The sequence below is a fragment of the Zalophus californianus genome, chromosome 2, assembly GCF_009762305.2.
Source record: "Zalophus californianus isolate mZalCal1 chromosome 2, mZalCal1.pri.v2, whole genome shotgun sequence".
NCBI lineage: Eukaryota > Metazoa > Chordata > Mammalia > Carnivora > Otariidae > Zalophus > Zalophus californianus.
The window spans coordinates 149,771,022-149,788,251 of record NC_045596.1 but is presented as its reverse complement, the minus strand read 5'-3'; the positions used below and the strand labels follow the sequence as shown (position 1 = coordinate 149,788,251).

The window sequence follows — 17,230 nt, the reverse complement described above, 5'->3', positions numbered from 1 at the left end:
AGTGGCTGCAGGAGCTTTCAGATTCGGTGCGCTGACCCCTGCCAGCCCGATGCTGCCTGAGCTGTGTCCGCCTTCCTCTTGGCAGCCCCCTGTCACAGGCCAAGCCTGACAAAGCCCAGAAGACAGAAGGCTTAGGCTGCCAGAAAAACCTCAGGATTTGTTTGCTCCTCATGCCCCAGCCCTAGGCGCCAGCCCGGAGGACTGAGCCAGGGCTGTCAGGAAATCCAGGCACAGTCTCTGGTGAACTTTGGATGGGACACAGGGCTGGGGTTCAGCAAGGGACATATGCGTGGGGCTTGGGACTTTGTTCCTGAGGCCCCTTTGGCTCTGGGGAGGTCTCTGGGCAGGTACCTCCTCTCTCTTTGCCGAGGCCTTGGATCCCCACTGGCCTCTGTTTCGGAGCATTGAATAGCTGCCCAGAGCATGGGTAATTTCCACTGTGTTCACGTGTCTTCTCTCCCCAAATGGATTGTAGCGTGGTCTAGGGCAACTGAAGATGTGCAGCTAAGGGTGGAGGGGTTGGGGTGCGTGATAGAGCCCAGGAGCCATTGCAGTTTGTCACATTTCATATAATTCTTTGTTTTGGGTTGTGTATCCCCAGCTAGACCAAAACAACTTTGAGCAGGGATTTTTGCCCCAGTTTTGTCTGATATATCTCTATGCCCAGCACTTGCTACAGGGGCCAGGAGAGCAGACACATGACAAATGTTTGGGCTTCAGTGCCCCCCACAGAAATAGTGGTGGGGGCCCGAGGTCAGATAGTGTCAGGAGGGTGAAGGGTGAAGGTGAAGCAGGGGGCTCAACATGGGCTCTGGCCCAAGACCCAGCTTTCCCTAGCAAGAGCAAGCCACTCAAAAGACGGAAGGCCTGAGGGGCACTTCCAGGGCCGAGCAGAACCAGGCTCTGTGGCATCCACCTGTTGGGCTGGAATTCACACCGGCAACGTCCCCAGGTGGGCAGACAAATCCAGCTCTCAGGCAGTGCCCAACACACGTTGCCAACCATGAACCTGGCCCCTGATTCCTTCCCCTTCTTCCTCCTACTTTTCTCCTCTCCTTCTTCCTCCTTTCCTTCTCCCAGTGTAGCTGGGGTGCAGGGGTGCAAAAGCACCTGGCTCCGGGGCCCTACACAGGCCGGGTTCAGCCACTCCCCACTGACAAAATCCAAAGGCAGAGTTTTGAGGCGAAGCAAGAAAGGGATTTATTTTGGTGAGGCTAATACTGGGAAACAGGGAACTAGCGTCCCAAAGGCTGTCTTCACAGCCTGGAACATACTCTCAGGTTTAGGTAAGGAAAATGGGCGGGGGGCAGACATGGGTGGGTGCGTGCAAGTAGGCAGTGAGAGTCAAACCCATCACTGTCCTGGAGTCCAGCAGGAGCAGGGTCTTGCTGGCTCAGGGTAGTCCTCCTTAAGAAAGGGGATAGTTTTGATTCCCAGCAGGGGATGCTTTGCCCTTAGGGTCTTCTGCCTGAGCCCAGAGACACGCTGGAAAAAAGAACCCAACTAAAGAGTTTGAGGTCAAAATGGAGGCAGCCGAACTCCTCCTCCGTCACCAGCCCTGACTTGCTTGTTAGCCCTGCCTGTGGGTGGGTTCCCCAAGATGGATGGAGCAGGTCAGGGGAGAGGTCGGAGTCTTTGCCTTTGATTGCGTCACTTCTCTGTGGGGAAGTCAGGGGTGGGATCCTTCAACCTCCTGGCCCACATTTTTCTTTTCAGGCACTTGGGTAGAAGTAATCTGCCATAATTCCTAGGAACATCCCTATGAAATCGGATGCCTCAGAAATCAGGCTGAGTTTGCTTCCCTCTTTAAGAACAGTGTTTTCCTAAGTGGTTCATGGATGGAGGTGAGGCGTTTGATCCCCATTCCTGGGGATGGGGTTAGGGCCTAATTCATTTTGTGTGTCTGATTGCTAAATATCAGTAACTACAATTTCCCGTGAGCAGTAGCCTTGTGGCGCCTCACAGGTATAGACTATCAACCGGGCTGCCAGTTCCTTCTCAGCCTGCAAGTCTCCAAGTTGGCCAAGTCCGAGAGACACAATTCACAATTCTGAGCACGGCCCCCCCTCGCCCCTGTGCTTGGTGAAAAGGTCAGATTCCCAAATCTCCTAGCTCTTTTATCTATTCCCTCCCCCTGCGAAAACTCAGCACCAAGCTTTGTCCCTGGTCTTCCCACTCCCTCCCCACCCCTCCAAACCTAACAATAATCCATCACTCTTATCTCATTTGGTGTTTACAAAGCACTTTACAGCCATTGTTGTGAGTTTTTCCTCTTATTTGCAAAGTACTTTACAACTATTATTACAAGTCTTTCCTCCAATGCGGTGTAATGCTGACCCATTTCCGAGAGAGTTGGATTGCCACTGCCTTCTAAGTGGTTGGACCAATGGCCGTGATGCCCAGCACTGGAGAGGTGGGGCTTTCATAAGTGAAGGTCACAGCTGTGCCCTTAGAAATCAGGCTGAGAAACTGGCTTCAGGCCACTGCCCACTTGCCCTTTGGGAAGTTCCACTCAGCGCCTTTCTAATGAAGGCATAAGTTACCAGGGTTCACCCCACCAGATGTTTGTGCTGGTATGGGGCTCACTGCCTATCAGCTCCCACTTCTGGCAGGGTGGCTGCTAAGCAGCAGGGTTTGAACTTCGTTCTCTCCTTTCTTCACCCCAAGGTAGAAAACAGGCAACTATGGCATTCCAGAATGGCATTTTTAAGAAAGAAAAGTCCACATTACAATAACTAGCCTAACAAAAACTTCTTCCTTCTCAGTGTCTTACCTGCCCTCAGGGTGGTCTGGCAGTTCATGTGTTGCACTTTTCATTTAACGTTTGGGGTGAACATTTTCCTCGATTGTTACAGTGCTTTGTAATAAGCATTTAAACTTTTGTAGCCTGTTTTTGAGTAGGTTGGATGGCAAGACTTTCTGGTAGAAAACATGGAAACTTCTGTAGATTTGGAGGGTTAGTGGATTGTAGAGAGACTTGGTGCAATCTGACAGGGTGCCTTGAGGAAGCACGGCCTTGACCTCCTATCCCGTTTCTTCTTTGGCTACTGTTATTAACACCTGACCCTTCAATCTGGGTCTGACTTCTGCACTTCCCACGCTAGACAAGAAGTATCTGCCATCCAAATCCCATCTTGGTTAAGGTATGTTCTGAAAATGAGTTGAGCAATATTGTTAACTCATTATTGGTATTTTGGCCCAATTTGCCCACCTCAGTTATCAGCCTTCTGAGAATGTTTCCCTCTTAGCTTCTGGGACATCTATCAGAGTGCTTAAATAGCAGATGCTCAGTAAATGTTTGTCGGTGACAAATACATATTTGCCAACCTCCAGTGCCTTTCCCTGGCCAGTAAAATAATTGCCTTGAGTGTAACCTATTCTGTGAGGCAAGTGTGAAGGAGTTTCTAAGGCAAATCTTTGTGTTGGGGTTTCAGTTAAGGCCAGTAAGTGGCAGAGAAAACTGTAATTGCCCAGATGGCTCCTTCGGTGAGATTCTGCCCCTTCATATAAAATCAGAAGTGTGAAGAGATGAGATCTCCCCTCCAAAAGAGAGGACCAGATTATGAGATTTTTGTCTCTGGAGGCTTCTTTAGGTAAACCAGAACATGGGAAAGAGGCCGGTTTGCTTTATTTATTTATTTTTTAGGTTTTTTAAAAAAGGATTTATTTATTTGAGATAGAGAGAGTGCACAAGCAGGGAGGAGGGGCAGAGGGAGAAGCAGACTCCCCACTGAGCAGGGAAGCCCTATGTGGGACTCAATCCCAGGACCGAAAGGCAGATGCATAACGGACTGAGCCACCCAGCCACCCCCAGTTTACTATCTTTAAAGGGAGGAGAGTGTGATTCTTTATCTGTGAGAGCTACGTACTGGAATATTTATGAATGAAATGGTAGGATGTCTGGGATTTCCTTCAATTATACAGGATGGAGGAAAGAGGGTGGAGAGAGAGAGACATGGGACAAGACTGGCCACAAATTGTTGGAAGCTGGATGATGATTAAATAAGAGTTCACGGGGCGCTGGGTGGCTCAGTCGTTAAGTGTCTGCCTTCGGCTCAGGTCGTGATCCCTGAGTCCTGGGATCGAGCCCCGCATCGGGCTCCCTGCTCCGCGGGAAGCCTGCTTCTCCCTCTCCCACTCCCCCTGCTTGTGTTCCCTCTCTCAGTCTCTCTCTGTCAAATAAATAAAATCTTTAAAAAAAATGAGTTCATTCTGTCCACTTTTGAGCGTGTTTAAATCTTTCCATTAAAAAAAAAAGAATAAGCGGGTCGCATTAGGTTTGGACTGGGAACATGATCTGAAACAGTCCTCCATCCCCAAGCATGGTTTAGGCTAGAATGCCGTGTATTGGTTCAATTTTGAAGCTCTAGTGCCATCTAGTGTTCGCTGCAAACCCCCAACCAAAGGCCGACATTGCAAGCGCCTCTCCTTGCTCCAGAGTCCTTCTGTGAACTCCCCTGGCCTCAGGGGAAGGCCTTGGCTGAGGGAACGGGGTTGACCGGCCCAGGACAAGGGCAGCACTTGCGGGTCTGGAGGTGGAGGTGGCGTGTGGGCGCATTCCTTGCCTCACCCAGGCGTGGGGAAGAAAACTGGGATGGGAGTTGTCCTTTTGTGTGCGGCTCTGAAAGCAGGTGACCTTGCGGGAGGGTTCTCGGTGTGACCCAGGTGCAAAAATAGCCTCTCTTGTGACCGGTGTGTGCTCAGCTCCCTGGCCTGAGCAAATAGCCCCTCACACCTGCACATTGTTGACTCGGTGTGGACACACAGCTACTTGTTTGCAGGTGCAAATGACTGTTTGTATGCCCAGAGTTGAGGGGAGGGCCCCCCACCATCCTCTTCTTCAGCTCACGTTCCCTTAGAGCAAGTAGCTGGGCCACAGAACTAGCAGAATGTGTGACCTTAAAACCCAGTGCTAAGTCCCGGTAGAGGGAGAGCTCTTAAAACCCCTCCTCTCCAGATATCCCCCACCCCGTTACAAGAGAAGAATCCACTCTTGCCTCTGGTGGTAGGACAAGAACAATCTGAACACCAGGGTAGCTGCATTTAGGGACAGAAAATCTGGATAGGATATAAAATATTTTTCAGGCTAGGAAGCAGGGTACATGGAGTCAGGGAGACTTCTGGAATTCTCAGCCAGGTTTTATACAGATCATGAGAATAAGAAACTTGGCCCAGCCTATATCAGCAGGGCAACTGAAATGGGCATAAGTGAAATTTGTCAATTGTAAAATCCTATAGACTTGGGCAATAGAGGTGGTGGGGAGCGGGGCTGGGGGTGGTGAGCGAGTGCAGGAGACTGAGTGGTGGCAATGTGCCCACGGAAGTGTGAGTGACTCTAAGTCACAGTTGCTTACAATATGGACCTGTATTTTATGTACCAATAAGCAGGAAAAAGTGTCAAACTGTGATACAGTATATCATACAGTTATATTGAAATGCAAAAATGAACGAAAATGGATCACAGCCCTTTTTGCAGGGCGGTTTGAAAATTTCAAAAACTTTCCAAAAATGTAGTCCCTTTGGTTCAGTAATTCTACTCCTAGGGGAGTATCCTAAGGAATAGGCAGAAATGCTAAGATTTGTGCACAAAATGAGCAGTATTTACAAAACGGGAATCAGAAACCAGGTAGGGATTAAGTAAAAGTTTAATGATAATGAGGATGGCACGTTTATAAGACGGGATACCATACTATGCTAAAATGAGTTTATGAAGAATTTCTAATGTGGGAAAAATGCCTTGGTATTATGTGAAAAAAATAGGTTCAAAATTATATAGCTTGACCTCGACTAGGCAAAGTATATGTCAATATATAAAATATTGCAAAGGATATAATAGAACAAAATGTTAATAACTGGTGATCTTGAAGTCACAGGATTACATATGATTTGTATTTTCTTCACACATTTTATTTTCTAATTTCCCTGGAATAAATCTTTTTTTGTTTGTTTGATTTTGTATTTGTATTGAAAGGGAAAAAGAATCTCAGTTTTAAAGGGAAAAAAAGAGAGGAGGAAGGTCTGGGCAGAATTCAGTGCTGGGTGAGAACCTCAGGGCCACCGGCTCTGAAAGAGAGAGAGGGACTAAAACGCAGGCTGCTGGTGGTCGCTGCCCAAGTCTTTCTTTCCTTGTGACCTGGGTCTTGTGCTCTGTGTGCAATGCCCAGGAGTAGGAATGTCCACTTCCCGACAGTCCTGTGAGCCAAGCCGAGTCAGGAAAAGGGAGGCAGCCCGAGCTGATCCATCTTTTACTCCTTTCAGGGAAAAGGCATTATTTCCTTGGCCTCTGGATTCTCCAAGGTAAGGTTTCTGGGCACAAACCGAAAGAATTAATCCTCTGTCTTACTTTTCACCCAGTAGATATGTTTGATGACTTCTCGGAAGGCAGAGAGTGTGTCAACTGTGGGGCCATGTCCACCCCGCTCTGGAGGCGCGACGGGACGGGGCACTACCTTTGCAATGCCTGTGGCCTCTACCACAAGATGAACGGCATCAACCGGCCCCTCATCAAGCCCCAGCGCCGGCTGGTAAGCAAGTGCGCCAACTGCTCAAGTCCACCCTTCTCACCTGGCTTCGGGGCTCACGCTTTGATTCTGAATTCCCAGGTTCTGAATTTTGGACTTCAGGTCATTTTTTTTTTCATTTTTTAAAAAAAGATTTAATTTATTGACAGAGAATGAGAGAGAGAGAGCGCACAAGCGGGGAGAGCAGCAGAGGGAGAGGGAGAAGCAGAATTCCTGCTGCCTGGGACCCCGGCATCATGACCTGAGCCATAAGCAGACGCTTAACTGACTGAGCCACCCAAGCGCCCCTCAAGCCATCTTTAAAAAGATGGTGTTTGTGGAGGGGTTGGGTGGCTGGGTGGCAACACAGTAATATCTCATATCTTTAGAGTTAGCTCCAGCTGCAAGGATGTTCCAGACCATTTAGTTTAACCCCTTCATTATGCAGAAGTGAAAAGTGAGGCTCAACAAAGCTAACCTCGCCCACGGTCATAGGGATACCGAGTGTCCTGTCTAGAATCAGAGTCCAGGCTTCCTGGTTCCCAGTCCAGCCTTGCCTTGGACAGCTCCTGTTTTCACCTCAACCCCAGGAGGACGGGGAACTTCTCCGTAACCCTGTTTTCAGCTGATTGGTTAATAAAACCTGAAGCGCAGCGGGCAGATTAAGCAGTGTGTGTTGGGCCCTAAGGCCGGGAAAGAGTACAAAAAGGGGTTTTTGGCTCTCTGCTCCGTGGTCTTTTCTAGTATGATTTGATTTTGACCAACACAAATTAGCTTTCGTGTATATTAGGGAGGGAGGAACGGAGCGGTTAAACCCTGACGTTTACCTTTCTTGGGATCCTAAGGCCCATCCATCCTTTGAAGACACTTGAATACGATAATTCTTCCCCCAGCACCCTTCCCCCACCCGAAGCCCCCATTTATTCTCCTTTTGAGGAAAGCTCTTCTGCTCCCAGGGCCCTCTGTCTGGTGAATGATTGATATGCCACTGATTCCAGTGAGAACTAGAGTCCACTCTACTCCCCCTGCCACCGAAGTCTTTGTTCTCATCCCCCCTCCGCCCCCCCCCCCCCCAGTGGCTTAGGTGAGGGGAGAATCAGCGCCTCGGCTGCTCCGAGGTTCTCCTTCGGGGCTCTTACCGCTGACCCTGCCACCCATTCAGGGCTGGCCAGGCCCTTGGCGCTCCCCGTGAGGGAAAAGCAGCAGCGCCTGCCTTCGGCTTGGACTCCAAGGGTCTGTCTTCTCTGTTGCAGTCTGCCTCCCGCCGAGTGGGCCTGTCCTGTGCCAACTGCCAGACCACTACGACCACGCTGTGGCGCCGCAACGCTGAGGGTGAGCCGGTGTGCAATGCCTGTGGCCTCTACATGAAGCTCCATGGCGTAAGTAGCCGCCCTGCCCCCGGCCCCGCGCACCGGCGTGTTCCCCCCCCCCGCAACCCCACCCACCGCCCAGCATTCTGTCCTTCCACTCTGACTCGCTTGCAAACTCAATGTCATTGTTTCCTTCTTAGCAAAGACACTTGGATTTGGAAGGGATCTTAGAGGCTGCCGTAACAAAACCCCATGGCCTGGGTGGCTTGTAAACAACAGACATTCATTTCCACATTCCTAGAGGCTGGGAGTCCCAGCTCAGGTGCTGGCGTGGTCAAATGCTGGTGTGGATTTGGGGGAATACTCTCATCTGTTATTGATTTGCATGTGACGTACTGCAAGTATTCACTAAGAAATTAACCTGACACTACTTTTTTTTTTTTTTAAGATTTTATTTATTTATTTGACAGATAGAGAGAGAGCACAAGCCAGGGGAGTAGCAGGCAGAGAGAGAGGGAGAAGCAGGCTCCCTGATGCGGGGCTCAATCCCAGGACTCTGAGATATCATGACCTGAGCCGAAGGCAGACACTCAACTGAGTGAGCCACCCAGGTGCCCCTGGCCGTACTTATTAAGGATAAACACACATATCTTTTGATTTAGCAGCTCTGCTTTTGGGAAACTAGCCAGTAAAACAATAAAAGAATGAGTACGTAATGATGTTTGAGCTATTTATTGCTGCAGTATTTGTAGTGGCAAAAACTAGAAACCATCACAAAGCCCCGTAAAGGAATGGTTGAGTAAATTATGGCAGTAGTATGATGTGGAATATTGTGCAGAAATTTAAAAAATACTAAGTTAGAGCCATGTATCTTGCCCTGGAGTAACAAAAAAGCACATTGAGAAGTAATACACATAGTATGACCCCATACTATGGGGGTGAGGGTGTGTTAAATACACGCACAGATATAGATGGATGGATGGATGAATACACATGTACATACGTGTATAGATCTGTATGTGTGCATACACGTTTGAGAACGTTTTCCAAATGTAAGAAACGTAACAGGCTGGTCCTCCAATTGCCTCGTGGGGACAAAATTGATGGGAGAGGGGTGGGAGGGGCAGTACTACCTTAGTCTTCATGAATCTTTTCATGTCTTCTTTCTTTATCTTTTTATTAGTTCTTTAATTTTAATTCCAGTGTAGCTAACATACAGTGTTATTTTAGTTTCAGGTGTACAATACAGTGATTCAACAATTCTTTTTTTTTTTTTTTTTGAGGGAGAGGAGGGGGCAGAGGGAAAGGGAGAGAGAGTCTTAAGCAGAATTGGTGCTGAGCATGGAGCCCGATAGAGGGCTCGATCTCACAACCCTAAGATCATGACTTGAGCCAAAGCCAAGAGTCAGACACTTAATCAACTGTGCCACCCAGGTGCCGCAGTGATCCAACAGTTTTGTACATTATTCGGGTGCTCATCGTGAGAAATGTACCATGTTTTCTTGTTAGTGAGAAAAAAAAAAGCCAAAAATATAGTTAAGAACATTCATAAGAAAACATACTTCTTTCTGCAGAAAAGTGTATCAAGGATGTTTGTTGAATCACCATGATAGAGAAAATGGAGAAAAAAAACCTTCAGTAGGGAAATGGTTAAAGAAACTCTTGTTCCTCAATAGGGGAATGGTAGAAGAAATGGAGAAAGGAATATCATGCAGGTTTTAAAAAGATTGTGTCCTCGGGACGCCTGGGTGGCTCACTCAGTTAAGCGTCTGCCTCCAGCTCAGGTCATGATCCCAGAGTCCTGGGATCGAGTCCCACACTGGGCTCCCTGCCCAGTGGGAAGCCTGCTTCTCCCTCTGCTTGTTGCTCCCCCGGCTTGTGCATTCTCTCTCTCTCTCTCTCTGACAAATAAATAAAATCTTTAAAAAAATTTATATCCTCAAAAAATTAAAAAATAGAATTAGCATATGAGCCTGCAATCCCACTTCTGGGCATAGATCCAAAAAGAATTGAAATCAGAGCCTTGAACAGAAATGTGTGTCCTCATGTCCACAGCAGCATTCTTCACAATAGCTAAAGGTGAAAGCAACCCAAGTGTCCACAGTTGGGTAAGCAAAATGTGGTCTGTCCATGCAATGGAATACCATTCAGCCTTTAAAAGGAAGTAAATTCTTTTTGTTGTTGTTGTTTCATTTATTTATTTTTGAGAGAGAGCAAGAGAGATAGAGCACGAGCCAGGGGGAGGGCCAGAGGGAGAAGCAGACTCTCCACTGAGCAGGGACCCCAATGTGGGACTCGATCCCAGGACCCTGGGATCATGACCTGAACTGAAGGTGGACGCTTAACCGACTGAGCCACTCAGGCGCCCTGAAAGGAAGTAAATTTTGACACATAGTACCAGATAGATGAACCTTGAAGTCATTATGCTAAGTGAAAGAAGTCAATCATACAAGAAGGACAAGTCTCATATGATTCTACTTACTTGAGGTACCCAGACTAATCAAACTCATAGAGACAGAAAGTAGAATGGGGGCTGCCAGGGGCTGGCAGAGGGGGAAATAGGGAGTTCATGGTTAACGGGTACAGAGTTTCAGTTTTGCAAGATGAGAAGTGTTCTGGAGACGGATGGTGGTGATGGTTGCACAACAATGTGAATATACTTAACACGACTGGAAAGGGTTAAGATGATAAATTTTATGTTACGTGTATTTTACTACAAATTTTTTTAAAGAAGTACTGAGCTTGGTGGGGAAAAACATGAGGGCTATATTCTTCTGAGGTCAGGATGGGCTTCAAGTGGGCCAAGGCAGGGTGGGGGGCTGGCGGGAGGAGAGGACACTTCCCTCCAAAGGTGGAAATACTGATCTAGAAGGCAGGTTCAAGTTCACCTAATCTGCTGCACCTCTCTCTTAACCATTCCATGTTTAATCTCTGAAGTGGTAATTACTTGTCTTTCAGTATTTCAAGCATGGCCGTTATGAGTCCCATACAGGAGACAAGCACAGACCAGGAGCTAAAAGATTTGGTTGGCCTGAACTAAGAGAAACCAGATGCGGGGAAGGCACACTATTTAAAAATACTAGAAAGGTGATCCAACAAGCCTCCTCCCCAGACCCTTGTCTAGGCACCTGTGAATGGTTCAAGAGCATGACACCTGATAGTCACTGCTTGTTTATGAGAAGTCAGTGCAATAAAAGTGTTGTCCATGGACTGTTTATCTCTGGACCTGGCCACAGGGCAGTCTCCCCAACATGATCTCTTTTTGCTCCCCACCCCCCCACGGAAAGACTGCGGTTGGCTCCAACCAGACTTAATGCAATGCTGAGCTGCTCTAGGTAGAGTGACTTGATGTCTCAATTCACTGGGGCTGTCCCAGCCTCCGCCTATTTTCTTAGCATAATTATTAATAGCACCCCCTTTTCACTTTCATAGTATCCTGATTTTGCTGATACACTAAAGGCTTTTGCAAATACTGTTCCTGCTGCCTGAAATGCCTGCCCCTTGTCTACTCGACAACCTCCCACAACTTAGGCATCACCTCCTGAGTGAAGCCTTCATTGATATGGTCACGTGCCACTTCCTCTCCTCCCCAGCTGGGGACACAGTTTAGTGTTTCTTCTCCGTTCTCCCAGATCACTTATGAGTCTGGTTGTTTCCTGCTTGTCTGTCTTTCCCAGTCAACTGAAGCTCTGGAGGGAAGGAATGGTGCCTTTAAGCCTCCATTTCTCCAGGGTGAGTGTAACAAACAGCACGTAGTATAGGATCTCAATACATACTTGATTTCTTTCTCAGCAGGCGTGCCAGGGGCTGATTCACCTAGTCCCAGCCCCAAGGTTTGTGGAGGAATTGCTTAGATGTTGCCTTCTCATAGTATGTGTGCATGTTTAAATACTGTAGCAGATCACATACAAGTGGAAAACCATATATATTGACTTGTAATCCTCTAGGTCCCAAGGCCTCTTGCAATGCGGAAAGAGGGGATTCAAACCAGAAAACGGAAGCCGAAGAATCTTAATAAATCTAAGACACCGGCAGGTGAGGAAAAGAACTGTGTGTAACTATAGGACAACTCAGTGGCCCTTGGAGTATGTGAAAATCAGGTATTCTTAGTTAGGTGGGCCAGCCCAGGCTACGGAGGCATGATAGCATTGTCCAGCCCCAGCTATTCAGGACAGAATGATAACCCAGGGAAAAGTAGCATCACCACGCAACATTTGGGGAGCTTTTGAAGCAGGCTTAATTCAAGGTGCATGATCACTGTCAGTTGCAAAGGCCACAGGGGGCCAGCTGGACCGGATGGGGGCCAGAAGGAGAACTACTCATCCCTCCATCTTCGGTGCTGCAGCCAGCCACTCTAGAGCTCAGTTCCTCTCTATTCTCCTTGAGATAACTGGGATCTAGGAGGATCTCATTAGTCCTGTTCACAACAGCTTGATTTGTAAGCCAGTGTATAGTTAACATCAGGTAGTACTTAGCATTTTAGAAAGCTGCTTTACCATTAGTAGCTCATTGGTCCTTGAAGACCCCCATGTGACCCATTATCCCCATTTTACTCTTGAGCAAACTGAGGCACAGAGAGGTTAGTGACTTAACTAGAGTCACACAGCGGTGAGGGAGTAGACCTGGAATAAAAACCCAAGTTTTTACACTTCCGGGTCCATATTCTGTCCATGTGCCACTTTGCCTTCTCAGTTTCTAGATGAAGAATGAGGACAACTCATGCTCCTATCAAGAGCACTCCCTCCTCAGTACTGCTACCAAATTAAAGATTTCACGGGAACATGCTGCCATTGCAGAGGAAATAAATCAGCTGATCCGATGGAAAGTTTATCTTTTAATCTAAGGCATGAAAAACAGACAAATTTCCCCTTTCCACTACCAAGAACATGACCAAAGTTCTCCGTTCCCAGATTCCACAATGGCTTACCCCTGCTGGCAGTATGTCTCGTTAGAATTTTCTGTGTCTTACACCAATGGTCCTCAGCCTTTCTGCCTGTGTCCACACTGTTTTATAAGTACAGCACCTTCCCCTGGGGAACTTCATCTCCTTACATGTTGTGGTGACAGAGAGAGCAAGCATTTGGTTCAGTCTGAAATTCCAAATCCAGGGAGCTGCCTCTGGCAGTGAAACCTAATCTGAACAGACTCCAGCTATTTATAGTCTTTATTTGTCCCATGTGTGAAGATTCACATGTTTTGCTGCAGAACCATGAGTGTATTTAATTATGGGGTGTTGTCTCAGGCTCCACTGGAAGTACCCTAACATACAGTATCAAAATCCAAACACTTTTGAATCCTGAAACACACGTGGTCTCAAGGATTTGGAATAAGGGGTGGTGAGCCCATCACTTGAAAAACTTCCCTTGAAATTCTGGTATTTTCATGTGTCCCATTCTGAGAACCGTTGTTGCCCGGCACTGATGAAGGACGCTGCTTCACTCCCCAGCAAATCTAAATAAAGCGGTTAGCACAGACCTACCCTGGCTGTCTCCAAGGACCGCCATCCATTTGCCCCTGCCCGTGGCCTGGGTGGCCTGACTCTGCCTCATTCCAGGTCCCTCGGGCGGTGAGAGCCTGCCTCCCACCAGCAGCGCATCCAGCAACTCCAGCAACGCCGTCACCAGCAGCAGCGAAGAGATGCGCCCCATCAAGACAGAGCCCGGGCTGTCGTCCCACTATGGGCACAGCAGCTCCATGTCCCAGGTACAGTCCCCAGGTGGGGAGATGGGACCGCCTGGGGGACGGTGGTACACTGCCAAGGACCAGGTGGCTGGGTCAGCCCTGGAACACGGAGGCTGTAGCCGGGCCTCAGCAGGTCGCAGCAGGAGCTGCTTGGTGCCCCTGGGGCCCCACCCGAGGCTAGGGGCTTGTCTGCATAAGGGTCTGTTTCAGCACATCGGATCAAGTTACAATGATTGGGGCACACAGCGGTGACACACAAATGTTCAGTAGCTCCTCCATGCCGGGGCCTTCGGACACAGGTTGTGGGGAAGGACGCATTAGGGCACAACCACAACCCGAGTCGGACTGTGTGCATTGAGGGATGGCGGTACGAGTATAGCAGGCTGTGGAAGGTGGTGCGTGGGCTTTCTAGGCAAGTCTGTCTCCTAAGTGAGAGGTGCTTTGGCCTTGACCTTGAAGGATGGATAGATTTTTTTTTTTTTAAGACTTTATTTATTAGAGAAGGCGCGCAAGAGAGAGCACAAGTGGGGGGGCCGAGGGAGAAGCAGACTCCCTGCTGAGTAGGGAGCCCGATGTGGGGCTCGATCCCAGGACCCTGGGACCGTGACCTGACCTGAAGGCGGACACTTAACCTACTGAGCCACCCAGGCGCCCCCCAGGATGGATAGATTTTAACAGGAGGAGGGGAGGAAGAGGACCCTCCTGGCATGAGCAAAGGTGTGGACACTAGAGGGCAGGGTGGGTGGGCACAGGGGATTGGTGAGGAGGTCACAGGCAGGGTGCCATTTAATGAGGGTCAACTACAGCTTCAGCTTCAAACATGTGTCCAGAAGACAGGTTAGCAGTACTGTCATTTCCCTCTTTCGAATATGATGGTATTCCTACTCCCCAACCCCTTCCCTCTTGGGTTCCCCTATTTGGGTTTGGGATAGTCCCACACTTGGTTACAGTTTCCTGTTAATTCTGATCTGTTTTCCGCATGCGCTTGAGGGAGGCTGTATCCTAAAGAGCCTTTTACTGTCAGGGTAAAGAGGCTGGTCCCATAGAACCAGGAGAGCCAGGAGCCTCTTCTGGGCATGGAGATCCAGTGGTGATAAGACCATAGAAAATGTCTCATGTAACTTATCAGAGCCTTCGGAGAAGCCACAGTATCCACACACCTACTGGGTCCCAGTGCTCAGAAGAAGTGAATGAATCACATAGACCCTTCACGTCCCACCCACAGCACAGGGGTTAGGAAGAACGGAGACAAGGGCTACTTGGTGTCTTCTCCTGCCCTTGTCCTTGGGCCCTCTCCCCTCATCCCTTTCCTAGGGCTGGGAACTAGCTTAGGGACATCTGTGTCATGGGGCTCCCCTCCCCAGCCCAGACCCCCTGTTCCTGAGCCCCCCAGGAGTGATTCCATTGAGCTCATCTTGCGCTTTTTGCTTTCAGACGTTCTCAGTTAGTGCGATGTCTGGCCATGGGCCCTCCATCCACCCAGTCCTCTCGGCCCTGAAGCTCTCCCCGCAAGGCTATGCATCTTCCGTCAGCCAGTCACCGCAGGCCAGCTCCAAGCAGGACCCTTGGAATAGCCTGGCCTTGGCTGACAGTCATGGGGACATAATCACTGCATAATGTCACCTCCTTCCCTCCTCATATTCCTGCACGGACTTGGGACTTGGAGGACAGCAGAGATGAGGGTCTGGGCTCCTGGGAGCCAGCCCGCTCTGTTGGGGAATGACTCCAGAAGAACAACTGGGAAGAAACTTGAAATTGACAATTTGGTTAGGGGAAGTGGGTGTTGGATTTTATCGGATGCCTTTTCAAGGGTGGGCTACTGGAAAGAGCCCAAACTCTGATCTGGAAGAACCCACCCTTCACTATGAGCACATTTAAGTCCCTTCTGTGGAGTAAGAGACTTGTTTCTTGTTTTCCACCCCACCCCTCCCGCACAAGAGATGAGATGTCCTCCCCTACCCTTCCACCACGGTCGCCTAAGATGGTGGTTTTCCCATGGTGTTCCCAGCACTGGGGATCTGAGGGTGGGGGGAGGGGTCAAGGCGCTGGGATCTCTGGTCCAGCCTGAACCAGGGCACCTGTTTGACACGCATGTGGATGCGACAAGCCCCTCCGGGCCGCTGCTGCCCCTGTCCGGCACTCCCCCTTCAGGCTTGGCCCACCCCTGCATTCCTCAGTACCGAATCTTGACCCCAGAAACGTTGAGTTTAGCCCCGATGTTACTGAATGCTTCATGGGGAGATGGAGGAGAGGGCCGCTTCACCCACTGCAGGGTGTGCCTTTGGCAAAATCACAACTTGGCAACTTCGCCTCTCCCAAGTTCGTTTCCCCGGCCCACGGCTCAAACCTCCACTCCTTCTCACTCTGCAAGGCCTCTGAAAATAAAAAGCCCTTCCACTGCTGAGTGATTCAGCTCTGCCTTCGGCTTGAACAGGTCTCTCCCTCTGCAGAACAAGAGCTCGGCAGTTTAGCCACACAGCAGTCTCCCCCACAACTGTCCCCCAATCCTTCATCCACCCTATCACATACAGGCGGGTCCCGAGTATGTACAAAAAGGTTCTGTTGCTAAAGCAGGTTTGACAAACACTCATCTAAGACTTGAGATCCTTCTGGAGAGCGTGTCTGGTGGACACCGTCCCCGGGGTGGGCAGAGGCTTTCCGTGGATTCTGGCTCGCTTGCACTTGGATCTCGCGGACGCTGCTCTTGTTCTGCGGAGCTGGGCCTCTTAGGCAGACAGCAGGCTGAGTTCATCCAAGGGGTGGTGAGCAGCGGCACCTGCATCCTTTCCCCAGCAGAAGTCTCTTGTGCCAGAGGCAGAAAGCTAGGGACGTCGCAACATCACTTCAAAGCAAACAAACACAACAAAACCAAACTCAGACGCAAAGATGATGACCGATAAGAGAAGACACCGAGGGTGGGCCCTGAGGGAGTCTCCGGCTCTGTGCTCTTCTGGAATTGGCCTTCTTTTCTCCATGTTGCTGTTTCTGCCCGTGATGCTGGGGCTCACAGAGACTCCTCCTTCCTGGTCCTCATCAGCAGCAGAGCTCTAGATGACTGTGGCCTTCCTACATCCTCCCCCCAGATGCCCAGCTCCCGACCCCCAAATCCTACTGGCTGTAGCAGTGAATATTTTTAAACCAAGATTCTGTTTTAATCATCATTTACATTGCTTTCTTCCACGAAGGCCACCCTCGTGTACCTTCCCTAACCCACGAACCTGTTAACATTGTCTTAAGGTGAAATGGCTGTAAAATCAGTATTTAACTAATAAATTTATCTGTACTCCTCTTTTCCTTCTCCTCCCTCAGAGGTCAGTACTGGGAGGTTCGATGCTGCCCTTTGCAAGTCAGTCTTGAGCCACGGAGGCCCCTTCGCCAATCTGCTCACAGGCAGCATAAAGTCGTGTTCTCCTTTCCATCGTTTATGGCAGCTGCCCAGGACTTCCTCTGTATGTGATGGTGGCTAGTGAAAAGAACACTCATCCCAACCCTGCTACTGGGTAGTTTGCAACCTTGCCGGGTAACCTCTAGGCTTTGGTTTCCTAAGAGATGGTTGGGCCAGCCGTTAACTAAAGTTCCTAAGGCCCAACAATTGTTGCCTGATGAAGGGAGCCATTTCTAGAGCTTTCCTCGGGACTGGCAGGGGTGGGGCATGAGGCAGAGCACAGGGCAGTGGTCCGTCCAGCCCATGTAGTTTAAGATCACCCTGACTTGTCCTTGCCCTCTTCCATTTCTTTA

At 49.3% G+C, this 17,230-nt stretch overlaps 1 protein-coding gene across 5 annotated transcripts in view; it reads left to right on the top strand.

The window, feature by feature from the left end:
• GATA4 (GATA binding protein 4) overlaps positions 1-16,797 on the top strand; it is an 80,194-nt gene extending 63,397 nt beyond the window's left edge. For 4 of the 5 annotated variants that reach the window (XM_035726421.1, XM_027600546.2, XM_035726422.1 and 1 more), the window contains 5 exons: positions 6,355-6,524; positions 7,754-7,879; positions 11,758-11,845; positions 13,365-13,513; positions 14,927-16,797. In XM_035726421.1, coding sequence (XP_035582314.1) covers positions 6,355-6,524; positions 7,754-7,879; positions 11,758-11,845; positions 13,365-13,513; positions 14,927-15,109 — 716 coding nt within the window. In that variant the 3' untranslated portion in view covers positions 15,110-16,797. The remainder of the gene's footprint in view (positions 1-6,354; positions 6,525-7,753; positions 7,880-11,757; positions 11,846-13,364; positions 13,514-14,926) is intronic. The other variant, XM_027600547.2, reaches the window with a different exon arrangement.
• The last annotated feature ends 433 nt before the right edge of the window (positions 16,798-17,230 follow it).